At 40.7% G+C, this 27,498-nt stretch overlaps 2 protein-coding genes across 4 annotated transcripts in view; one reads left to right on the top strand and one right to left on the bottom strand.

Moving 5' to 3' along the window:
• Positions 1 to 27,498, top strand: part of LOC133635554 (uncharacterized) — a 318,673-nt gene that overhangs the window by 78,307 nt on the left and 212,868 nt on the right. The gene's annotated exons all lie outside the window — the stretch shown is intronic.
• LOC133635465 (transmembrane protein 41B-like) overlaps positions 1 to 27,498 on the bottom strand; it is a 44,980-nt gene that overhangs the window by 17,338 nt on the left and 144 nt on the right. Inside the window, exons 2-3 of one of the 3 annotated variants that reach the window (XM_062028685.1) lie at positions 27,231 to 27,419; positions 3,018 to 3,135 (exon numbers count right to left, since the gene is read on the bottom strand). In XM_062028685.1, coding sequence (XP_061884669.1) covers positions 3,018 to 3,135; positions 27,231 to 27,327 — 215 coding nt within the window. In that variant the 5' untranslated portion in view covers positions 27,328 to 27,419. Of the gene's footprint in view, positions 1 to 3,017; positions 3,136 to 15,703; positions 15,933 to 27,230; positions 27,478 to 27,498 lie in introns of those variants that run through there. The other 2 variants (XM_062028689.1, XM_062028690.1) reach the window with 2 other exon arrangements.

The raw sequence follows: 27,498 nt of genomic DNA, 5'->3' as shown, positions 1-27,498 counted from the left end.
TTGAAAAATGTGCAGATACTCCAACTTGCTGTTGCCATGATCCATCATGCTGTATTGTCTGCAAAATTCAATAAAAATATTTGGAAAAAAAAAAAAAGAGCGCCAGACTTCTGTCGGGACTCTACACTACTTAAAAGAATGTTACTTGCACAATATCACCGCCAAGCACTTGTTTAAAGGTGGCTGAGTCTGCATTAATTAAAATGAAGCAATGATAGCTTCTTTTTTTTTCCGGCGTGGTTACTACCGTTTATGTTGGCACCTGTGCTATTATAGAATCGGTTTTCGTTGCCCATCCCTCGAGACAATTACGACTCCACAATATTATTAGGGCTATCAAAGTTAACGCAATAAGGCCTTAACTATAATTTACATTAACGGCACTAATTTTTTTGATGCGTGATTAACGTGCACGCGTCCTGTCTGACCGTCAGTCCATTCCGTAGCGTGGGAAAATGCATCTGCGTTCAGTTACTGTTGAGCAACAAGCAGGAAAAAATAGCAAGCACAAATGAACAAAGAACATGGCACATTATGGAAAGTCCAGGTCCAAAGCCATGGCAAATCATTCTCCCGACAAGACAAGACCATTTTCATTCACGATTGCAGTGAGCTGTCATCAGGGGAGCAAATTCCTGCTGGAGCAAATTCCTGCTGGAGCGCTTGCATTCAGAGAGGTGGAGCTTTGCTTCCGTGTTTAGATTACAGTTTAGTGCATTGATAACATAATATGTAGATCGTTACTGTAACTGGTTTAGTGAGATGGGATACAAGCTCAGCAGAAAGGAAAGACAAACTTTATCTGTCGGTCGTCAAAACATTTCGAGACACCTCTTCTTAAACCAATCTTACATTTCCGGCTTCAAAATAAAAGCGTCACATGCGGTCCAACTGCACCAACAAAAATTAAAAATGGCTTCCAATACGATCATGATTTGTCAAATATGTTTTGTAATATAATCAGTGATATTTCTACCTAAATAAGTGTACATCATATTACGCTTTATTAATAAACAGAAAACAGGGTTTCTCCTAATGTAACTGAACGTGGCGCACCGCCACGGCAAAATCATGATCGCCAGACCATAAAAAATTAGGGTTTTGTATGTGAAAACTATTTCAATTAATAAAATGCATTGTAGCCAAAAATCCTATGCTCGCTATTTTGAACTTTTACTGAGAATCTTATGATAACAGCTGGGGCAACACGGTGTAACAGGGGTTAATATGTGTGCCTCACAATACAAAGGTCCTGGGTTCGATCCCTGGGCTCGGGGTCTTTCTGTGTGGAGTTTGCATGTTCCCCACGTGACTGCGTGGGTTCCCTCTGGGTACTACGGCTTCCTCCCACCTCCAAAGACATGCACCAGGGGATAGATAGGTTGATTGGCAACACTAAATTGGCCCTAGTGTGTGAATGTTGTCTGTGTTGGCCCTGCAATGAGGTGGCCACTTGTTCAGGGTGTACCCCGTCTTCCGCTCGAGTGCAGCTGAGATAGACTGCAGCACCTCTACGACCCCGAGAGGGGACAAGGGGCAGAACATGGATGAATGGATGGATGGATGGATGGATGATAACAGCATTGACTAAGGATGTACCGAAATTCGGCCGCCGAAAAAAAGACTGATTACCGAAAACAGCACTGCTGAAACTGGAAGTTGTGACAAACAAGACGCACACGATTGTCTGGAGCGTAGTCAGCATGTCTGACGTAACTTTGGTGTATCGCAGATATCCAGCGAACAGCGATCTACAAAACGTACAAATATTAAGAGGACAGTGGCGGCTTTTAAGGAGAGAAGGTTCAACTGGAGCAGCAGTGCGAAGCGAGTGTGACGTTATGCTCGCTGCAGCTAGTTTTTCGTCAGGGACATCGAGGGCCAGAAGTAGAGTCTCTAAACACGAATACAGTCTATTGTTGCAATACGTTTTTAATAAAGAAAAAGTCACTATAAGTCTCGACACTTGAAAAATTCTCAACAAAGTACAATGTACAAAAAACAGCAACAATTAAACATATAGCAAAATAATATGATATATGTTAATGTTAATACTAATTAATAACATATACATGTATTTGTTTTAAATATATGTACTGTATACATTTTTCTTGCCTTTTTAAAGAAAATCATATCATTACAGCAAATTATGCAGATTATACAATGACGTCATGATGACCACGTCCCTAACCACACCCCCACCACCACAGGTATCTTGGCAATCTAAAGGAAACCCTGGAGAAGGTTAGGACTTTGTCATGCAGCGATATGAATACTATAAACTTGTAAAACATGTAATGTACAGAATATCAAAAGCATTTTTTCAGGGAAAAATATTAGATTACATTACCAAACATCTCTGACAATCAGATCATGATCGTAACGGTCCACATTTTGAGTTATTAATGCGCTAAACTGGTATCTGAAAACAGAAGAGTAGCTCCTCTTCTCTGAAAGCAAGTGCTCCTACCGCAGGAATTAAAATTATGTCGGGGATACACCAACACACTGTAGGTCATTCTTTATATTGTCATTAAATGTGTGTTTAAGTCCAGTTTGAGTTGAGCTGTTTCAAAAAACATAATGTTTAATAAATATGTCCTTACAGCAAACAAATCGTTCGGTAATTTTTAAAACTTGAAAATTGGTGCACATATTTATGATGAAAAATTATATGTATCTGCTAAGAATCACGATTAATTTTTAGTTAATAATGTATTGTATTCATTTATTTCAATCGTTTGAAAGCCCTGGTAATTATATATTTATATGATTAATAAAAATCAGGCCCTTTCATTCACTAGTGACAATATTGTTTTAAAGTTCACTCCAGTCTTCTTGTTTGGATGGGCTACATTCTGACCAACCTTATTTGTGTCACCTGCTTGAAAAGAAAGTGCACAAAACAATGTACTGTATGTAGGACATGCTATAGGTCACAGGGCCACAACATCTCATTACAAATCCACTGTAGTGTATAACTGCATGGGTTACCATGACAACATGAAACTACTTACTCGGGAAGCTCTGGGAAGTTCCTATAGACCAGATACATAACTGAGGCTGAGCAGGTAAAAATAGCCAGTAGAATGAGGAGAGACATACGCGCTGAGCCTCCGGCAGCATGGCAACTGTCTGTGAGCAAAGAAAAGAAGAATTTGCATTAAGTCTTTACCGTGGGCAATTATTACTCAATTATTTTGTTTTTATACATTATGAATCAAAAACAGTGTTTACTCCATGGTTACAAAATTGTATAAGCTTCTCTTATCTTAGTCATGATGAAACTTATTGTTGAGTATGTGTCATGTCTGTTGATCATGTTTTTGTTTGGCCATGTGCCGCTTGTTTTTTGGACTCTTTTTTTAGTTCCTGGTTTCACTTCCTTGTTTTGGTTGGTTTCCATGGTCACCCATTAGTTTTCACCTGTCATGTCACGCACCTGTTTCACGTTTTGAGTCACGCACCTGTTGTTAATCATGTCTGTGTTATTTAAGTCCATTGTTTTTCTGTTGTTCGTGCTGGCGACCTCACACTTTTTCATCCCTCTACTTCATGTCATGTTCACAGTTCTTTGCCAAGTAAGTTTTTGTTTATTAATGCCACAGTTTGTGTTTTATTGTTCATAGTTTCTGCCTTTGTGCAAGTTTTATTTTCATAGCCAAGTCTTTGTATTTCCGCCATTGTGTGCGCCTTTTGTTTATTCTTTTTTTGAGTTAATATTAAATCATGTTTCTTAATTCACGTCTTGTCCGTGCCAATTTTCCTTTGCCTTCTGGAGAAACAAAACCCAAGAACCAAGTCGTGACAGTATGTGATTTAACTGGACAGCTGCCCCATAGTCAAGGGCTCGGTTTGAAGTTTCTTCTCTGGAGTGAGTTTTTTTCTTAGCTCAAATGCTTGCACATGAAGGTTTTTATTTTATTTTATGGAGGAGTATGGTTGTATACCTGCTCAACGTCTTGAGATAACTTCCCTTGTAAATTGTGGCAGCAAAAATAAAGATGACTTGACAATTTGGGCTGCATGTATAAAAAATAGCACCAAAAACAGACTAGTAGGGGTTGCATTATGTAAGAAAAAGACAAGGGACCAAGTGTGATGTGCCCATGCGGTAGTACTGCAAGTTGAGGTGCTTGTAGTTAAAGCAGAAGCCGCATGCACTATCCTACATGTGACTCCTGCTTGTACGCTCTGCTTGCAGCTACTGCCAGTGGCTAACCCTCGTTGCGGGGGTTAAAAGACAAGCAGATTGCGTAAATCTCATCCTGCCGGTACAAAGCCTCTCCACCACCAATATTCCTGCAAGGCCACACAAGGAAACTGGAATCTTGCGGTCCCAGGCTAAACTGCAGGGGATCTCGGAGCAGCATGTGGACACGCCCTGGCACCCACTAACCACTACCCCATCTATGGGTTAAAAAGAATACCTGCCCCCGACAATGCGACGAGCATTGTTCTGGCAACTACTGCGGTTGAATTGACACCAAATGTATTGGTTCTCCATTCCTTTGGATCATGCCAGGGAGGCCGAGGGGGGAGCCCTGTTGCCTGGGCAACACAGGATTTCCATAGATACTGCCTAGACTGCCTAAAGTTGGGCGCCAGGGGCTGCCTCCGACGGTGGGAGAGATGCTTCATTTTATTGGACAACGACCACCCGCTTGGCAGTCCCCAGCCAGTTAGGCGCTGTCCTGCCACAACCCATCATTGGGTGCATGAAGCTTATGGATTTATTCTGACAAGTGGGCTGTTAATTTGCGCACCAAGCAAAACAAACAAAACCTATCAAGCAACGACTCCAGCATTACGCCTGGGATGCCGGAATGTCAGAACCATGACGTCAATGATGCTTGAAAGACTGCAGTCATTAACAACAAACTCCTGAAGAGGCAAACAGACATTTCCACACTTCAGGAAACCCGACTCCATTTATCTGGCTCACTAACAGAAAGGGACTACACCTTTTTCTGGCAGGGCAACCCTCCTACTGAAACCAGGGAATGGAGTAGGCTTCGCAGTTCACAGTAAAGAAAACTCTACTGAGCGCAATAGTACCACATACAAGTGGTTCAGAGAGGATATTAACTCTCTGCCTAAACAACGATGAAACCTGTTCATATGATGTGTGGTTCTTAGGGATGATACTCGAAACCGGTTTTCCCGGTTGTTCGATAAGAAAATAACAGAGTCCTCGGACTCGAATCCCTTTTTGAGAACCGGTACCAGTTATCGAGACCACTATAGTAAAGAAAAGAGTTGGTTCTTTATTCGAATCCCTCAGAACGAATCCCGTCCAGACCAGAAATGCTCCGTGTGACATCACAATAAATCAGTCACGTAGCTCAGTCATTAGGCGCAGATAGCGAAAGCAGGAAAACAATGGACGGGAAAAAGCGCTCCAAGGTGTAATAAAGTTCAAAACAAAAGGTATAATCCAATGAATAACTTTACTGAGAGATTTGAGCAGGGTACAAACTCATGAAGAACACTTTTACGACCCACCGGAAACATAGCAACCAGGCTAGCAACGCACCTCCTTTACGGCAGCTGGCACAACGTTCTTAAAGCAACCGCAGCACATACATATATATACAACACATCTCCCTTTTTTAACTTTTGTTTTTCACACTGTATATGTGTTGTCTGTCTAATTATAAATAATGCAGACGAGGCGTGTTGGCTGAGTTCTTGACGTTTACTTTCACGGGTGACGACATGCAACAACACTATTCGGGGCTACCGCGCATGCTCGTCACTCCCGTTGCATGATGGATAGTGTAGTTGTTATATTCCCTAGCTCGTAACATCTTTCCCCCTATAAAGAAATAATGTTATCTCAATAAAGTGTATTTCTTTTTTTAGCTTTAACTTTTCATTTTTTAGCATTGTAACCACATTTGCAAACAACTTTTCTCTTCATAGAATTTTCTTTCTTTCTTTAAAGTGCAAAAATGTCAAAGCATCATAAACATCCATCCATCCATCCATTTTCTACCGCTTATTCCCTTTGGGGTCGCGGGGGGCGCTGGAGCCTATCTCAGCTACAATCGGGCGGAAGGCAGGGTACACCCTGGACAAGTCGCCACCTCATCGCAGGGCAGTTATGTCAAATAGCAGCAGAATTGCACTTTTTGGAGAGCTGTATTATTTCCAGTTTTGTGCCCAAGGGACTGATTTTATTTAACACTATATTATTATTTATACACCTATAGTGATCACAGAGACAGGTTGTTTTTGTGTTACTGTATATATTTGTTTTTCTGAAAAATCCCACTTAATATACTTTGGGTAACAACAGTCAATGTTTATTTATTTTATTTTATTTTTTTAGGGGGGTAACAGTCAATATTTAGAGTGTCCGCCCTGAGATCGGTAGGTTGGAGTTAAAATCCCAGCCGAGTGGAGTTCAAATCCCAGCCGAGTCATACCAAAGACTATAAAAATGGGACCCATAACCTCCCTGCTTGGCACTCAGCAACAAAGGGTTGGAGTTGGGTGTTAAATCACCAAAATGATTCCTGGGCGCGGCGCCGCTGCTGCCCACTGCTCCCCAAGGGGATGGGACAAATGCAGAGGACAAATTTCACCACATCTAGTGTGTGTGTGACAATCATTGGTACTTTAATCTTTAATCTTATTTATTTATTAGATTAAATTGTTTTCTTATATAATAAAAGTGAGCTTTTGTTAAACCAAATATTGTGTTTTTTTCCATATACAACAACCTATCTGGACTCGATAAGAGAATCGATAAGGAATCGGTTTGATAAGAGGATTCGATAATAGACTCGAACTCAATCATTTCTTATCAAACATCATCCCTAGTGGTTATACACCAACACTCAGCTACTCCAAAGAAATAAGACAAATTCTACAATGAGCTTGACACCGCAGTAAAAATGTTTCCCAAACGAGAGCAGCTTTACCTGTTTGGTGACTTCAATACAAGGGTTGGCGCAGACCACATGCCCTGGCCATAATGCTTGGGTTATCATGACTAGGGATGATGTTTGATAAGAAATTATCGAGTTCGAGTCTATTATTATTATTAAAGGGATTCGAGTCCGAGGACTCGGTTATTTTCTTATCGAACAACCGGGAAAACCGGTTTCGAGTTTCATCCCTAATCATGACTTTGGTCAAAAGAACGAGAATGGGCAACATCTCCCTGAGTTCTGCACATATCACAATCTAGAACCAGAATGGGCAACGTCTCCCTGAGTTCTGCACATATCACAATATGTGCATCACAACTCATACTTCTCGACTAAACCTCATCACAAGGTCTCTTGTAGACACTCACGATCTGGTCACCGGAACCAGGTATACCTGCTCATTGCACGACGCACCGACATTCGACACAAACCCAAACCTGGAGCTTTCATAGCGCAGATTGCGACACAGACCACTCTCTTGTCTGCTATCAGGTCAAACTACGGACAGAAAATATCTACAGAGCCAAACCAAAAGGTCCCTCTTGTGTTGACATCAGTAGAACAGCTGATCCAACCAAATGGTAAATGGTTTATAATTGTATAGCGGTAGTCAAAGCGTTCTGACACTATTCCCACATTCACCCATTCATACACACATTCACACACTGATGGCGGGAGCTGCTATGCAAGACACTAACCGCAACCCATCAGGAGCAAGGATGAAGTGTCTTGCTCAAGGACAAAAGATACCACAGTAATAAATAATAGGGAAGCAACAATGCTGGGTATAATCCTGCATTGAATAATCCGCCTTTATTGACTGTGATCCTGTGTGTGTGTTTGTGTACGTTTGTGTGAACGTGTGTGCGTAGGACTATCCCGTTCAACGGTCGCGAAAGTCAGACTTGTCACAACATAATTAATGTTCAATCAGCGTTGTGCCTCTTCTCCCTTACACAGCTGGAAGTGCAGCCCAGAATAATCAAAGCAATATCACTGACACTAACATAGAAGTTGAAACAACATTGAGAAGGAGCTAATCTAATTAGAAAAGGGCATTTTTATAGCTAAATATTTTTTAATCTGATGTTTTCTTTGTGTCTGCAAAGATTCAACTCTAAACTAAAAAATTCTACAGACACTGTGTTCAAATTATTTTTGAGTTTTTGGATGAAAAACATTTTGTTCCTGAAAATTTTTTTTCATTTTATTTTTATTGACATCCAGCATCAGACATTCCTATCCATTACATCATATTCACATACATCTTATATCTGTTGTCTGCCCTAAATGTCCTAATGTTTTTTGTTTATATCCCAAACATACCACCCACCACCCCCCCCGAAAAGAAAGTAACAGCAAAAAAAAAACAACAACAAAGTAATATCTACAAATACAACAATTAAATAAACAAAAAATAAATGATAATACATTAATAATAATAATAATCAGAAATAAAATAATTGAAAAATATATAAACAGATACATATATATATACACACATATACATACATACATACCTGTACACATATAAAGGGAGTAATCCTTTTTTTTTGTTTGAGCAGTACAATCACTAATTCGATAAATTAAAGTCAGGTTTATGGGGCGTGACATAATTGACCCAGTTTTCCCAGTGTGAAGTAAATGTTTCCAATTTATAATTAATAAAGGCAGTTATCTTCTCCATTTTATATATGTCCATTGTGATTTCCATCCATTGCTTCAAAGTTGGGCTATCCTGGGATATCCATTTCCTAGTAATGGTCTTTTTACAAGCCACCAGTAGGATATTCATTAAGTGTTTATCTTTCTTCAGCCAGTCCTGAGGTACATGTCCAAAAAACAAAGTTTTACTTCCAAGGGGTATTTCACGTTAGAAAATATCCTGTAGAGCTTGGTGTATCTCTTTCCAGTAGTCCTTTATGATGGAGCAGTCCCAGAAAACATGGTGGTGGTTTGCATTTGAATTCCCACAATTTCTCCAACAGGCAGGGGAGTTGTTGTCATAGTGACACTTCTGAGAAGGTGTAATAAAAAATCTGATCAAACTTTTCCAGCCAAACTCCCTCCACTTGGGTGAGCTGGTACAAGTCTATTGATATTTCCATATTATTGACCATTCTTCCTCAGATATAGTTATCCCTCCTTCCTTCTCCCATTTTATTTTAATATATGAAGTTGAATATGATTTCATATTCAACAGACCCTTATACAAGCATGAAACACTTCTATCAATAGTTTCTGAATTATAGGCTTTTGTAAACAATTCAATCAAACATGTACTCGTCTTTGTGACACTTTTCACCTTCATATTAACAAAATGTCGCAACTGCAAATATCGATAGAAGTCTTGGTTTTCTAATATGTATGTCCTTTTAATAGTTTCAAAACTAAGCATTTTTTCATCTTTCATTACACTACATAAAGCTGTTATACCCTTAGACATCCAGTCCTTAAATCTTGAGTCTAATTTATTAGGTGTAAACTCTGTATCATAGGCACACCATTTAAGAACTGCAATATCACTCTCGAGTTTGTATTCCTTTATAATAATTTTCCACACTTTAAGGGTCCATTTCACCCATGGGTTATCAGTGTTATTTATGTGGGTCTGTAAATTGCTATCCGCCAGGATTGCTTGTATAGGGATGGAGGGCATTTCTTCTTCAATAATTTTCCATTGTGCAATGTATGACGGGTTGCACCAGCATATCACTGCTCTCATCTGGGCTGCAAAATAATAATCTCGGAGGCAAGGTAAACCCCATCCTCCCTTTTGTTTGACCAATTGTAAAGTATTGAGACGAACTGTTGGCCTTTTACTTTGCCATATACATCTTAATAGCATTTTGTCCCATTCATTGAATTGGTTTTGGTTAATCTCTATTGGCAGGGTTTGAAATAGGTACAGCAATCTTGGCAGTACATTCATTTTGATGGAATCAATTCTAGAACTAAGGCTAAAAAAAGGAATTAAGTTCCATCTTGCTATGTCATCCTTTATTTTTTTATGTATGGTTAGATAATTGTATTCTGATAATTTTGTTAGATCTTTTGGCAAATTAATGCCCAGGTATTTAAAAGACTCTGTTTGCCATATCAAAGGGTAACTACTTCTGATTTCCCCTGGTGGGTTATAATTATATGAGAGTAGATGGGTTTTACCTATATTGATTTTATATCCTGATAGTTGACCATACAGTTCAAATGATTTCATTAATTTAGGGAGCGAGTATGTTGGGTGTCCGAGGTAGACCAAAATGTCATCCGCATAGCAGGCCAATTTATACTCTCTTCCTTTAATCATGATTCCCTTAATATTTTCATTTTGTCTGATAGACTGAGCTAGTGGCTCCAGATATAATGCAAAGAGTAATGGTGACCATGCACATCCCTGTCTAGAGCCCCTTTCTAGGGTAAAACTGTTTGATAAATATCCATTGACTTTAATCCTAGCAGTAGGATTGTTATATAGTGCCTGTATAGTTTTAATGATTGTATCCTGAAAGCCGAATTTATGTAGAACTCTGTAAAGAAAATTCCAATTAACCGAATCAAAGGCCTTTTCAGCATCCACACTTATAACAATTGCTTCAATGTTTTTTCTTTGTATATGATCCATAATATGTAGTGTCTTTCTTATATTGTCTTGTGTTTGGCATTGATGTATAAAACCTGTTTGATCATTATGTATCAATATAGGTAAGAAATGTTCTAATCGTTTGGCCATAATGGAAGTAATTTATAATCTACATTGAGAACCGATATTGGCCTGTAAGATCCACATTCAATTATATCCTTGCCTTCTTTTGGTATAGCTGAGATAATTGCCTCTTTCCAACTAAGTGGCGTGTGTGCCTTTTTTAAGACCCAATTCAATGTGGGGAGTAAAACAGGTATTAATTATTTTTTAAATTCCTTATACCACTCTGCCGTGTAACCATGTGATCCTGGCGATTTACTTAGTTTAAGCCTATTAATTGCAACTTTTAATTCATTTTCAGTTATTTCTGCAGATATTGTTTGGTTTTGTTTTTCATCTAAAATAGGTAAATCCAGGGAGTTCAGGAAGCTATCAATTTGGGTTATGCTCCTACTAGAGACCTCAAAGTATAAAGTTTTATAAAAATGTTCGAAGGCTTCCTGGATTTCGTTTGGTTTAGTTTTTATCTCTTTTGTTCTTGGATCCCTGATTTTATGAATTGTGTTTTCCGCTACAGAATCTGTGATTCTGTTCATAACTTTTATGGACAGAATTTCTAGGCGCAGTCAAGGCGTTGAGGGGATCTGGTTTGGTGGCTGCAGGATTAGGTCTCTGCTTTTTGCAGATGATGTGGTCCTGATGGCTTCATCTGGCCAGGATCTTCAGCTCTCGCTGGATCGGTTCGCAGCTGAGTGTGAAGCGACTGGGATGAGAATCAGCACCTCCAAGTCCGAATCCATGGTTCTCGCCCGGAAAAGGGTGGAGTGCCATCTCCGGGTTGCGGAGGAGACCCTGCCCCAAGTGGAGGAGTTCAAGTACCTCGGAGTCTTGTTCACGAGTGAGGGAAGAGTGGATTGTGAGATCGACAGGCGGATCGGTGGGACATCTTCAGTAATGCGGACGCTGTATCGATCCGTTGTAGTGAAGAAGGAGCTGAGCCGGAAGGCAAAGCTCTCAATTTACCGGTCGATCTACGTTCCCATCCTCACCTATGGTCATGAGCTTTGGGTTATGACCGAAAGGACAAGATCACGGGTACAAGCGGCCGAAATGAGTTTCCTCCGCCGGGTGGCGGGGCTCTCCCTTAGAGATAGGGTGAGAAGCTCTGCCATCCGGGGGGAGCTCAAAGTAAAGCCGCTGCTCCTCCAAATCGAGAGGAGCCAGATGAGGTGGTTCGGGCATCTGGTCAGGATGCCACCCGAACGCCTCCCTAGAGAGGTGTTTAGGGCACGTCCGACCGGTAGAAGGCCACGGGGAAGACCCAGGACACGTTGGGAAGACTATGTCTCCCGGCTGGCCTGGGAACGCCTCGGGATCCCCCGGGAGGAGCTGGACAAAGTGGCTGGGGAGAGGGAAGTCTGGGCTTCCCTGCTTAAGCTGCTGCCCCCGCGACCCGACCTCGGATAAGCGGAAGAAGATGGATGGATGGATGTTTTCCGCTATCTTTTTTTTTAGTTTCCAGGCCAATATTTTCATAGACTTAGAGCCACTTTCATAGTGTCTCTGTTTCAAGAACATTAGATTTTTTTTTATTTCTTGTGTGGCCAAACTGTTAATTTAATTCCTAGTATTTCTTATTTCCCTTAATGTATCCTGTGCCAAATCTAGTTTGTGTTTTCTTTCTAATTCTTTTAGTTTTTTTATTAAGTCATTTGATTTTGTATTCTCATTTTTTTTCTTAAATGAAGATATTGCTATAATTTTCCCTCTTAAAACAGCCTTCAGGGTGTCCCATAACATGGGAGGCGAAACCTCTCCTGTGTCATTGAACTCCAAGAAGAGATTAATTTCAGATTTAATTTGTGTTTTAAAGGATAGGTCATTCAGCAGACATGAGTTTAGTTTCCATGTATTCTTTTTTGCCCTCAGATTAAAGTCAATAGATAGGTGCATGGTCACTTAAATCTATCGTCCCAATTTCACAGGTACATATTTTATCTTTATCCTTTCCAAATGTTAGAAAATAATCTATTCTTGTATAAAGACAGTGTGGCGCAGAGAAATAAGTATAATCCCTTCTGTCTGGAAAAAAGTCTCGCCATATGTCAATTAAGCCTACTTCCTCAAAAAGTGTGTTTACTTTCTTATAAAGGGGTTTAACGTTATGTATTTTTGTACTAGATGAGTCCAATTTTGGCTGTAGATATATATTTAAATCCCCACCACAAATCAAAAAACCTTCGGTTTCCGTTACCATAATATTGGTGATTTTTTGGAAGAAATTAATATCACTCCCAGGGGGTGCATAGACATTCAGTAAGGTGATTGGGTTCCCATCTATCTTTCCCTTTACTAAAATAAATCTACCCTCCTTATCACCAAATTCCAGTACTTTTTCAAAATTTAGCTTTTTTGAGATGAGAATTGCAACTCCTCTCCTATGTCCCAATTTATATGACGAAAAAAACAAATGAGTGAAGCCCATTCTCTTTAGTTTTACATGCTCCTTGTCAGTTAAATGGGTCTCCTGCAAATATACTATGTGGGCTTGTTCTGTCCTCACCTTTGATAATATTTTATTGCGTTTAATTGGGTTCAATAGCCCATTAACATTAAACGATACACATTTTACTTTGTCACTAACCATATGTACTTACTTGTAAGTATACCAATGAAATATTCAAAATAAAACCTAGCAAGTCCACTCCCATAACGAAAAAAATAACTAAAAAATTTTTTTAAAAAAAGAGCAGAAGAAAAAAGAAAAGTGTAGTTCCAAGGCAGGGGTCTCTAATAGATGACCCTGAGTTAAGCTAGATAAAACGTCTAGCTGTGGGAGAAATCCTCTCCCAACTATGGGCTGAGGGCCCCCATCATGGCACTTGGTAGAAAGAGAAAAAAAATCTCTGTTCATTACATTTATTTATTATTTACATAGATACATCCCTCATTTGTATTTTTTCTCATCTCGCTGGGGTTATTATATAAACGCAAATGTCATAGAATGAATTTAAAGTCACCTGTTTTGGTTCTGTACATCTTACCAACACTTTAAGAAGTCAGTCAAAATTAACAGGTCCTCCGGAGAAGGCGATGATTATCTTCTGAAGGCTTGCAGTCTCTCCTTGATGCTTTTCTCTGGCTCCTCACCTGTCCCCTCCCGGCTCCTTCCTCCCATGGTCTCCCAGGCGGAGCGGGACAACTGATCCAGCAGGCTTTTCCTCGGCGTAGTCACGCTGACTGGCAGTCCTCTGTCCTTCATGTCTTTTGTCGCCTCCTTTGCTGTCCGGTACAGCTGCGTGCCGTCCTCATAAAACACTCGTAATTTGGCCGGGAACGGAGTCTGGAAGCGGATATTTCTTTGCTTTAACACTCGCTTGGCTTCAGCATATTATTTCCTCTTTAGCAGGACTGCTGGGGGGTAATCCTGGTCAAAGTATATTTGTCTCCCGTTCAGAACAATCCTCTTCTTTCCCCAGGCTTTACGCATGACATCTTCTTTCATCCTGTAGCGGAGGAATTTGACTATTGTTGACCGCGGCTTGTCTTCTCTGTCTCCGGCGGGTCTTGGCGCGAACGCGCGGTGCGCCCTTTCGATGTCGAGTTGCGTAGTTGCGGGGATCTCCAACATGTCCCGCAGCATTTTTTCCACAAACTCTGGCATGGACGGTCCCTCGGCTCCTTCGGGAACATTGTATATCCTTAAGTTCTCGCGTCGGGATCTCCCTTCATAATCGAGTAGTTTGTTTTCTTGCTGATTAATGACTTTTATCATGTTGTTCAACACATACTCCACGTTTTGAATCCGGTCCTCCATCTCTCAATTCGCTCCTCTGTGTCTGTTATTTGTTGTTTAATGTTGGTGAGCTCGGATTTAATATCGCTCAGCTGTTCTTTTATGTCCTTTCGGAAGTCCCGAATCTCCTCCAGAACTTGGACTAAACCTTAGGCGTCCGCCTCCTTTGAGCGAGGGTTAGCATTAGCACCGCCATCTTGTAGCTTTACAGGTGAGCTGTTCGCGGACACAGAGCTTTCCTCATTTACAGGCTCTGCAACGATATTTGTTCGATTTCCTCTGGTTTTCCCCATTCTTGCCCCTTTTATTTATTCAGAGATTATCTGAAACTTTGGCATTTTACGGTCTAACGGGGCGAAATAACTTTTCTCACGAGGGAGATGTTACTCTAAGCTGCCATTCAGGTTGGTGACGTCACCGGAACTCGTTCCTGAAATAATAATTAAACTTGTTTTATGTGTTGGTGCACATAACTTTACAGTACCTCACATTCAAACTGCACTTTAATGTACTTTTATTAAATATAAACTACAGTATTGGGTTTAAAAAAAAAAAAACACTCCACAATCTGGGTCACCGCTTGCCATTTGCCAAAGTACTGGTGAGAAGTAATTAAAGAATACAAATAATACTTTATCATTTGCAGGTCTTGTTTAGTAAATGTTGACTTGAAATAAAAGTCTTATAGCATTCAAGACATCAATGATACTTTATTTACTGCAGCATGTTTATGATGACAAGCAAAAAACCAAAATAACTTAAGAGAGGGAAAAAGTGGTTTTCTTTACCCCCACAAAACGTACCGAAAAACAAGCATAACAATGGCCCTAAAACCGAGGTAGCATGGGTTACATGTACCGTTGCATCTCTAGTAAACACAATCATATATATGAACAAAATGACAGTTGTCAGCTGTTAGCATATATTACCTCAATCAAACATGGCGGCATTGTATTTTACAACAGTGGTCCCCAACCACAGGGCAGCGGCCCGGTACCGGTCCGTGGATCAATTGGTACCGGGCCGCACAAGAAATAAAAGAAATAAAAATTTAATTTAATTTTTATTTTTATTAAATCAACATAAAAAACACAAGATACACTTACAATTAGTGCACCAACCCAAAAAACCTCCCTCCCCCATTTATACTCATTCACACTCATTCGCACAAATGGGTTGTTTCTTTCGGTTATTAATATTTCTGGTTTCTACATTATATATCAATATAGATCAATACAGTCTGCAGGGATACAGTCCGTAAGCACACATGATTGTATTTTTTTATGACAAAAAAAATCATTAAAAAAAATAAAATAAATACCATACCTGGTCTGAAAGCCATAACAAGTGACAGAACACTTGTCATCTGGGACATGTTGTTTGCTGATGAAGCAGCAGTGGTAGCACACACCCAGGAGCATCTGCAAACTGTTTTGGACCAGTTCAGCCAAGCAACGACTCCAGCATTACGCCTGGGATGCAAGCTTGCAAGGACTTTAGCTTAACCATCAGCCAAGGCAAAAACAAGACAATGGGACAGGGTAATGAAACCATCCCCACTATCACCATCCACAACTACACTGGAAGCCGTAAACTCCTTACCTACCTTGGATCCACCATCACTGATAATCTGTCACTCAATGCTGTACTCAGCAGCCACATTGGAACAGCTGCTTGCACTTATGGTAAGGTCACAGGTCAAGTATGGGACATTGGGAAGCTCACTGTCAATCAATCAATCAATTCCTTTATTGTCATTGTCATAATAACACTTAAGTCATACATGTCAACGAGATTTTGTTTGAGCTTTTTCTGGCGGGCGTTGTGGCCACCTACTCTGTTCAGCGATCCTTAAATGCGCCTTAAAAACACGTCCATCTCGTATTCAATAGAGCAGTGATTTATCAAGCTCTGGTACGTGTACCACTAGTGGTAGGCGGGCTCAATCTAGAGGTATGCCAAATAGTCAATTATTTAAAGTACAGTGTTTTATTTTCCTATATTCAAACAGTGTTACTGTTCAAACTGTGTGAAATGTAAAAATGTTAAATATACTTGTTAAATAAAACCTATACCTTGTTTTTTTATGAATACTTAGGCCTACTACACTACTGTATTTTAATGTTGGTCATTATGGTGGTACTTCGAGAGCCAAGTTTTTTCTTAGGTGGTAATTGATGAAAACAGTTTGAGAACCACTGCACATAGTATAGAACGATCACTCTGTTCTAAGAGAGCAAGGCTTATAGATTCAATGTACAATGTGTTTATACATATTTGGATTGGGGTATGCTAGTTCTTAATCGGGAAAGATGTTAATGTCTCTTGTTGCCCGTAAGTTTCTCAAAGTGCAGTTATCAATCACAATTTTTTGATCATTTTAATTTAAAACGGTAATACTAACCATCGGGAACTTTATCACGGTTATAATTCATACCGTAGGACGTTACATCTCCACTATACAGTTGTTTGTGTTGTTGTGTGATTTGCGTTACATTATAATTAAGTGCTATCATTCAGTACTTATTGAACCCAATTGAAAGTGGATAGTTTATGAACCACTACAACTAGTGGGATCCCTTAGGGAGATTTTAGGGTGTGTTCGTTCACTTTTGTCTAAAAGTGCCAAATTTGGCACAGGTGTAGCTCAGGGCATACTTAAATGATTTGGCTAGGGCGCCCGCGCTGGTGACCTTTGGGGTCGCCACAGCGGCTGATCCAATATGGCCACCACCTGAACACGCTTTTGCCTCTACATTTGAACCAGATGAGCTACAAATCCAAACTTGGTGTCTATTTCATGTTTTTTGACAAATAGAAATATGATGGAAAAATCATCTTTATGATTGGGTGTGTCTGGACACCTAATTAGCATATTTCCAAGATGGCGGCTATGTAAAAATTAGGTGTACCTTAACTTTTGATACTTTTGGCAAACTATTTTAGGTTTTTTAAGCATCAGAAACATACTGGAATGATCAGATTTATGATCATTTATTTATTAGAGCACTTTAATTTCCATATTAACAACATAGCCATTATCTACCAAAATGTATTGCACATATATAAATACCCAACCAGGACGCCGAGATGAGCGGTCACACTCTCTTTCGCTCCCGATCGGGAATTCAAACAACTGCTCGGATTATCCCACACTTCCTCCTTTTTCTACTGTGGATCACGGATTTATATTTTAAACCTCCTCGGATACTTTACCCTCTTGAAAATGAGAGTCAAGAACGCGAAATGGACATACACAGTGACTTTTATCTCCACGACAATACATCAGCGAAGCACCTTGGCTTTGGAGCTAACGTGTTAGCATCGTGCTTGACTGGCCATGGAGGCAAAGGGAACATGCCCCTGACTGGAAGGATAGACAGAAAGTCAATAATACTACTATTACTTCTACTATCAGGAGACACTGAACTCAACCCTGGACCTGCAACAACACGGTTAATGTTGTCCCGACTGGCGAAGACTAGCAATGCTACTGCTAGCGTCGCCATCGAAGCTAACTCGGCTACCGGCTCATCTCAGCTCAAGCTCACCTGTGCTCCAGCGATCGGCGGCTCGGCGAAGGACTTCACCCCGTTCATCGACACGGTCGGAGGCGGCGGTGGAGGACGACCCAGTCATCTGAGAAGGCAACGACTCAGCGGCGGTGAACGACGCGGCGGCTGCGGTGGAGGACGACCCAGTCATCGGAGAAGGCATCGACTCAGCGGCGGTGAACGACGCGGCGGCTGCGGTGGACGGCGACCCAGACATCGGTGATTGCGGGGAACTGCACGAGATGGCGGGGGTCCACGCGGCCTCTCCCCGGTCCCAGACGGTCGAGGACGTGGCATACACAGGATTTAGAGGCGCCTTTACACAAACATTTACGTTGTTCTCTTTCTCTTTGTCTTCAAAAAAACCCGCCAAAAGGAAATCCACCCCCACCCCCAGCAACCCTACCTGGCCTCCCCCTTTCCGCCCCTCCCCCTCCCTCTCCCTTCACCTGGAGGACGATCAATATGCCCCTCTCTCTCCTTGCTCTCCAACTTCAACAGCAATAATAACCAACAATTTTTCTGGTCAGTACCACAACACAGTGGACTCTGATGCTCTTTTTGGTTCCAGTGGACTACACATCATCCACCTTAATGTGAACAGCCTCTCTGGAGCCAAACTTGACCAAATCAGAGAAATGTTCCTCAACACGAAGGTAAAAATCTTGTGTTTCTCTGAAACCAAATTTGATCAAAGTATTTCTGACTCAGAGATAGAAATAGAAAACTTTTCGGTTATCAGAAAGGATAGGAATAAACACAGTGGGGGCGTTTGTATGTATATTTACCAGGATATTAAATACATAACTCGCACTGATCTTAACCACAATGACCTGGAATCTGTGTGGGCGGAAATCAAATTTAAAAACGCTAAGCCGGTACTAATAGGGACTATTTATAGACCCCCTAATCAGAGTGATTTCTATGGGGCTTTGGAAGAATGCTTGGCAGGGACAGACAACGTGGAGAAAATTATAACTGGGGATCTGAACACAGATATTCAATGCAAAGATGCGCCTGTCTTCAGATCCTTCAGCAAGTTTTGTAATCTGCACGGTCTTTCCCAGCTAATAGCGCTACCTAGAAGGGTGTGTGATTCCACCCAATGAACCATAGATCTCATTCTCACTTCAGACCGGCCTAAAATAAAAAATAGTGGGGTCATGATCTGTGGTCTTAGCGACCACTATCTAACCTTCTGCACCCGTAAAATAGCTAAACCTAAAGCCAATGGCCACATAAAAGCCCAATCCAGATCCCTCAAAAAATACTCCAATGACAATTTCAATTTAAAATTAGATGAGTGGGACTGGTCCCCTGTGCTCGCGAGCAACATGGTCAATGTTGCTTGGGATCGCTTCAAAACGGCGTTCCTAAAGATACTAAATGACATGGCTCCCGTGAAAACAGTCAGGATCAAAGCCCGCTCTGAACCATGGATGAATCCGGACCTATTAGCTGCCATAAAAGACAGAGACAGGAAATACTCTGAATACCAAAAATGTAAAACAGAAGTAGATAAACAACCCAATAATATCAACCTCAAATTACTCCTTTCAACTCTTAAAAAGCAATGCAATAAATTAAGAAATAAGTCAACCAACCTGACAAAATCTTTTTAAAAAAATTACATTAATGACAAAATAGAGGAAAACACAAATAAGCCACGTGAGCTCTGGAAAATTCTCAACAACCAGCTTCCTGGTTGCAGCCAGAAACTTAAAACAAGACTCACCAACATCAGCATCAAGGAGGGTGACTCCCTCATTACAGACAAAATGGAGGTAGCTAGCAGACTTAACATCTTTTTCACCAGCATAGCCGCAACTCTGTCAACAAGCTGTCCCACCACTCTGGTCGCTTTGGTGTAGAACACATTAAAGCCTTCTACAGAAAGCTAGGAGTATCCAACGATGATTTCAAATTAGAAATGGTCACAGCTGATGAGGTGTTTAAAAAATTGAGCGCGCTCCACCCTAACAAGGCCACCGGCCTTGATAATATTCCCTCCAGATTCCTCAGGGACTCTGCCTCCATCATTGCCCCGATCATCACGCACATAATAAACCTATCAATTACACAAGGCCAAGTACCAAAAGATTTTAAGATAGCAAGAGTAACTCCCCTCTTTAAAAAAGGAAGCAAATTGGAACCTGGCAACTACCGACCTGTTTCTATTCTCAGTTCCATTTCGAAAGTAATGGAGAAAATAGTTTATGAACAGGTCGATAGTTACCTTGCCACTAATAAACTCATGTACAAATTCCAATCCGGCTTCAGAACTAACCACTCCACTGACACATGCCTTCTCTATCTGACCGACCACCATCAAACATGAGGTGGACGCGGGCAAATACTGCGGCATGGTCATGCTGGACCTTCAGAAGGCCTTTGACACCGTTAACCACGCTATACTGTTGGATAAGCTCAGAGCAATCGGATTTAACAAAACCTCATGGAGCTGGATGCAATCTTACTTGGAGGGGAGGGAGCAGGTGGTAGAGGTGAACGGCACCGTGTCCCCCCCCCCTCTCGGTGAGCTGTGGAGTCCCCCAAGGCAGTATATTGGGACCTTTACTGTTCCTAATATACATAAACGACATGTCATCGGCATGCGACTGTGAATTGTTTTCGTTTGCGGATGACTCTGCCTTGCTGGTATCCGGCAAGGACAAGTCACAGGTGGAGAAAATCCTCAGTGCTGAGCTCTGTAGAACTTGCACCTGGCTCGCTGACAACAAGCTATCCATACACTTGGGCAAAACAGAATCCATCCTGTTTGGGTCCCACGTCAACCTTAAGAAAGTCAATGACTTCACCATAAAAGTAGGTGATATTGTTATCACCAGGAAAGATGAGGTCACCTACCTAGGTTCCATTCTAGAGGCTAACCTTTCCTGTGATAAAATGGCAACCAAGGTAATCAAAAAGGTTAACCAGCGAACGAGATTTCTCTACAGAATTTCCTCTCTGGTCAACAAAAGCAACTTGAGGATTCTGGCGGGAACTCTCGTTCAACCCTTTTTCGATTACGCATGCACCTCCTGGTACCCCAGCACCTCCAAAACCCTCAAATCTAAACATCTCAGAACAAGCTAGTCAGGTTACTTCTAGACCTCCACCCCAGATCCCACCTCACTCCTACCCACTTCTCTAAAGTGGGCTGGCTCAAGGTGGAGGACAGGTTTAAACAACTTGCACTGAGCCTAGTCTATAAAATCCACTACACCTCCCTGATACCGAAGTACATGTCAAACCACTTCCTTAACGTAAATGACCGCCATAACCACAACACCAGGGGGAGCTCCACTAACCACGTTAAACCCAGATTCCGAACTAACAAAGGTCTTAACTCATTCTCTTTCTATGCCACATCAATGTGGAATGCGCTCCCAACAGGTATAAAAGAAAGGGCATCTCTATCCTCCTTCAAAACCGCAATAAAAGTTCACCTCCAGGCAGCTACAACCCTAAACTAACACCCTCCCCGGATTGCTAACAATCAAATGCAAACAATCAAATGCAGATACTTTTTCTTATGCCTTCTGATCTGTACAGTCATTCTACTGCCTAATCTAACACTTTGAAAATCATCAACTTTATTTTCATGTAATGCATTTTTCAGTGTAGCTATTATCAAACAATATGGCCTCCACATCATCTGATAGTAATAGTAGCAGCAGATGCATCAATTGAGACTTATGTTGTCTCTGCCAATTACAGTCTGATGACCCCTTACAAACACCCAAAAGCGAAGGACTTTTGTCGCCACATGGCCTCCCCCGCAAGTAGCCAAAGAGTAGTTGCCCTTTAAGCGAAACCAATGTTTTCAAAATGTCACAACCACAGCCCCCCCCCCCCCTCCCAGACATTTCATATAAACATTAGAAAGGAATCATGCATGTTGCACCAGGTTTTACTCATAACAATGCCCAAGTTACGTCCAATGTCTTCCGAATAGCAAAACGCCTCTTGGAAATATGCAAATTAAGGGTCTAGACACACCCAAAAATAAAAATGAGCATTCCAACACAACAATTGTCAAAACACATGAAATAGACACCAAGTTTACATTTGTAGCTCATCTGTTTCAAATTTTAGAGACAAAAGCAATAACAAGTGGCAGCCATATTTGATTGGCCGCTGTGGCGACCCCAAAGGTCACCGGCGCGGACGCCCTAGCTAAATCATTTAAGTATGCCCTGAGCTACACCAGTACCAAATTTGGCGCTTTTAGACAAAAGTGAACGAAAATATCCCTAAGGGCCTCCACTAAACTCAAGGTGGATAATTTAGTTTATATGTTTACTCACTTCTGCTGCGCTGTACATTTTGATGCAATTTCACCATGTTTGGGGGCAATGGTAGAATTTTAACAAGTTAATGTTTTCAATGAAATGATTGAAAATATCCATGTGTGTCTTGGATGGTGTAGTGATACATAATTTACTGGTTTAATAACAGCTGTTTTATAGTGGGAGGTGCAGCAGCTTGACAAAAACAAAGTTAAACATATTTCTTAAACATACCCCTAAACTAACAAGTTATTTCAAAGGCAAAATGTATTAACTTTTAGTTCCTGCAGTATGCAACAACAAGAAATTCTAGAACATAAGTTGAGTAAGGTACTAAGAGAGGCCCAATATTGTCTGACAGAGTGAACAGATATTTTTAGTACAAACCCTGTTTCCATATGAGTTGGGAAATTGTGTTAGATGTAAATATAAACGGAATACAATGATTTGCAAATAATTTTCAACCCATATTCAGTTGAATATGCTACAAAGACAACATATTTGATGTTCAAACTGATAAACTTTTTTTTTTGTGCAAATAATCATTAACTTTAGAATTTGATGCCAGCAACACGTGACAAAGAAGTTGGGAAAGGTGGCAATAAATACTGATAAAGTTAAAGAATGCTCATCAAACACTTATTTGGAACATCCCACAGGTGAACAGGCAAATTGGGAACAGATGGGTGCCATGATTGGGTATAAAAGTAGATTCCATGAAATGCTCAGTCATTCACAAACAAGGATGGGGCGAACGTCACCACTTTGTCAACAAATGCGTGAGCAAATTGTTGAACAGTTTAAGAAAAACCTCTCAACCAGCTATTGCAAGGAATTTAGGGATTTCACCATCTACGGTCCGTAATATCATCAAAGGGTTCAGAGAATCTGGAGAAATCACTGCACGTAAGCAGCTAATCCCTCAGGCTGTACTGCATCAACAAGCGACATCAGTGTGTTAAGGATATCACCACATGGGCTCAGGAACACTTCAGAAACCCACTGTCAGTAACTACAGTTGGTCGCTACATCTGTAAGTGAAAGTTAAAACTCTCCAATGCAAGGCGAAAACCGTTGATCAAAAACACCCAGAAACGCCGTCAGCTTCACTGGGCCTGAGCTCATCTAAGATGGACTGATACAAAGTGGAAAAGTGTTCTGTGGTTTGACGAGTCCACATTTCAAATAGTTTTTGGAAACTGGACGTTGTGTCCTCCGGACCAAAGAGGAAAAGAACCATCCGGATTGTCATAGGCGCAAAGTTGAAAAGCCAGCATCTGTGATGGTATGGGGGTGTATTAGTGCCCAAGACATGGGTAACTTACACATCTGTGAAGGCGCCATTAATGCTGAAAGGTACATACGGGTTTTGGAGCAACATATGTTGCCATTCAAGCAACGTTACCATGGACGCCCCTGCTTATTTCAACAAGACAATGCCAAGCCACGTGTTACATCTACGTGGCTTCATAGTAAAAGAGTGCGGGTACTAGACTGGCCTGCCTGTAGTCCAGACCTGTCTCCCATTGAAAATGTGTGGCGCATTATGAAGCCTAAAATACCACAACGGAGACCCCCCGATTGTTGAACAACTTAAGCTGGACATCAAGCAAGAATGGGAAATAATTCCACCTGAGAAGCTTAAAAAATGTGTCTCTTCAGTTCCCAAACGTTTACTGAGTGTTGTTAAAAGGAAAGGCCATGTAACACAGTGGTGAACATGCCCTTTCCAAACTACTTTGGCATGTGTTGCAGCCATGAAATTCTAAGTTAATTATTATTTGCAAAAAAAAATAAAGTTTATGAGTTTGAACATCAAATATCTTGTCTTTGTAGTGCATTCAATTGAATATGGGTTGAAAAGGATTTGCAAATAATTGTATTCCGTTTGTATTTACATCTAACACAATTTCCCAACTCATATGGAAACGGGGTTTGTACATTAAAAAACGGAATGGTCCCGTTTTAAGAGAAAAAAGTAGGCTTTCCACATTGCGCTGTCAGGAGACGCACTTTGTCCCGTATTTTTATTACCATGAGAATAAAAAATAGCCCGTAAAATATCAACAGATTTCATCAAATACATGCTTTGACAACAGATTTCCGCAGGCTAAGGCTAAACCAATCAATGACAGCGTGTCTGATTGCTCACCTGTCAAACCCATTGCAGTTAGACTTTTCTGGGTTGTGTTTGTCTTGCCTTGGCTGTTGTCACTCTACTTCAGTTTGGCAGAAGCTAGCTAGAAGGATCTGCCGAGCTTCTGGCAATCGGACTACAAATGTGACTTTTTACCGCAATTACATTTTTCTGTAAAAAACAAAAAGGAGCAATTTGGAAAATTTGGAAATAATTTTTTTCTGAGCTGCATGTGGCTATCATATCTACAAGGTGTGTGCTAAGTTATATTATTGCAAGCGCTCTTTTTTATATCGTGTCATTTAGCAACTTTACTCTCTTGTTGTTGTTATAATAATGTATTGTCCTCAAAACACTAGTTGTGTATCTAAGTTGTTAGACATAACACAAATATACATTGGTGTCCAGCTTTATGATATTCAGAGAACACTTTATGATAGTGACACCACAAGGGTCTCCAACAGTGATGCAGTAAATCACCAAAGGGTCAAATTGTATTTTCTGACATTATGCTTCAATTGAATGACAAATGATCACGATACAGCAAAAAGACAGGTGATTTAATTAAAAATGTTCCAGTCATATAAATAAAAGACAGATAGCTCACCTCTCCTTTCTTTTTGTCAAAATAGTTACCATACCGATGATAGTTGGAGACCCATTCTCTATCGTAAAGCTGCACACTAAATGTATACTGCTAAACAGGAACAAGGTCGGTTGTTTATTTCTATTCTGTTAAGTTAAGCAGAAAATATTTGTATTTAGCAAATCAATATTTTATTCTGTTCATTTTGCACGAAATATTAATTATCGAACAATTACTTTTTCATGTATTTGTATTAGTCAACAACATGCACATCTAATGAAATTCTGGTTGAGCTATACACACATACACATACATACACATATACATACATTCACACACACACATATATATATATATACAGTACAGGCCAAAAGTTTGGACACACCTCCTCATTCAATGTTTATTTTTTTTTCATGACTATTTACATTGTAGATTGTCACTGAAGGCATCAAAACTATGAATGAACACATGTGAAGTTATGTACTTTACAAAAAAAGGTGAAATAACTGAAAACATGTTTTATATTCTAGTGTATTCAAAATAGCCACCCTTTCTTCTGATTACTGCTTTGCACACTCTTGGCATTCTCTCGAAGAGCTTCAAGCACACCTGTGAAGTGAAAACCATTTCAGGTGACTACCTCTTGAAGCTCATCAAGAGAATGCGAAAAAGTAATCAGAGCAAACGGTGGCTATTTTGAAGAAACTAGAATAAAAAACCTGTTTTCAGATATGTCACCATTTTTTTGTTAAGTACATAACTCCACATGTGTTCGGGAGATGGGGGGGGGGGGGGGGTTGGGGGTGATGTTGAGGTGCAGGCAGCATACCTCTTCCCCTTCGAGCTTTTCTGGATGAAATGACATTTTTTTTCCAATCATTTTGGAACTTGCAAGCGTATTTCTTCTTCTTACTCGTCGTCGCCATGTCTCTTCTTCGTTCTTCTGCTTCGTCTCCTTGTTGTGTGTGCAGTTGTGCACTGAGCTCCAAAAGCCGTAGATGTTATTGTAGCATCCCGGAAGAGTTAGTGCTGCAAGGGATTCTGGGTATTTGTTCTGTTGTGTTTATGTTGTGTTACGGTGCGGATGTTCTCCCGAAATGTGTTTGTCATTCTTGTTTGGTGTGGGTTCACAGTGTGGCGCATATTTGTAACAGTGTTAAAGTTGTTTATACGTCCACCGTCAGTGTGACATGTATGGCTGTTGACCAAGTATGCCTTGCGTTATCATTAAACCAGTTTAAAGGTCATACAATGTGTCAGCATTTCTTGACATCTTCGCGTAAAGACCAATGTTAAACCCGTCCAACGCTACATTATTATGTGACTGGGCCGGTATGGTGTTTATATGGAGGAAAAGCGGACGCCTGGACAACATGCGGCTAAGGGGTGAAGGTTTCAGGTGAGAGAGGACGTTAAAGGCAGTGTCTTTAAGGCACGCCCCCAATATTGTTGTCCGGGTGGGAATCGGGAAAAATTCGGGAGAATGGTTGTCCCGGCAGATTTTCGGGAGGGGCACTGATAGTCGGGAGTCTCCCGGGAAAATCGGGAGGGCTGGCAAGTATGGTCTTGATGCCTTGAGTGACAATCTACAATGTAAATGGTCATGAAAATAAAGAAAACGCATTGAAAAGAAGGTGTGTCCAAACTTTTGGCCTGTACTGTATATATGAGTGTATACTGTCAGTCATCATGTCATGTAAGGTTTAATTAAGGCAAAGTCCATGGACTCTTCTGAATAAGAGTCCAGTTGCCTGCATTTACCCTTTCCAGATAGCATGACACTTCTTTCACAAATGAAAAAGGCAAACAAATCAGGTCGACCAACCTCACAGTATCCCTATTTTTTTGCTTCAGGGAGTTGGCAACCCCAATTACCTCACACTAACAAATACTGTAAATCACAAGATAATAGACATATGCAGCTTAGTATCTGAATGACAGCTTGAACCAAGTATTTGAATGGAATCAATCATTTTAAAAGTCTTTTGTTTACTAAACGTGAGCGAATGACGATATTTCACAATGCTCTTTAGCCAGGATAATCACGTGACAGCTACATGCTAGCTACATTGCAAAATGACAGGTTGTTTTGTTCTTATGCTAAGCTAAGCACGCTTTTAAAAACTGGTGGTTAGCTACATTCAACTGGCATGTTGTGTTCCAACATGGAAACTCTAAATACATCTTAATTCCTGGTAAACTCTGCATTTGGGTGGACGAACATTTCACCCCTGTGACCCAGAGTCTGCGTGATAGTTAGCCTTTACATGCATATATTTACCGTTCAGTGCTGTGGAGTCCTTAGCATTAGCCACCAGTTCCTCCTTCGACACAGCCAATCCGTCATTGTTTCGTTTATCCCCTCGCTTTGTAGCCATTTTCTTTTATAAAGTACTCGCCACTTTTACGGCTGTCAGGTTGAGTGAAATCCCAGCAGAGAAAAAGAAGACACCGGTAAGGTGCCAGGCTCCTGCATTGTTGCCAGATGAGAAATGATTATCGTACCAGGAGCAACACAGTTTCGTATTAACTAGGAAAATGATCGTTCA

Source organism: Entelurus aequoreus, linkage group LG02 (assembly GCF_033978785.1).
Source record: "Entelurus aequoreus isolate RoL-2023_Sb linkage group LG02, RoL_Eaeq_v1.1, whole genome shotgun sequence".
In the NCBI taxonomy this organism is placed as follows: Eukaryota; Metazoa; Chordata; class Actinopteri; order Syngnathiformes; family Syngnathidae; genus Entelurus; species Entelurus aequoreus.
This window is presented reverse-complemented; position numbering and strand designations above follow the sequence as displayed.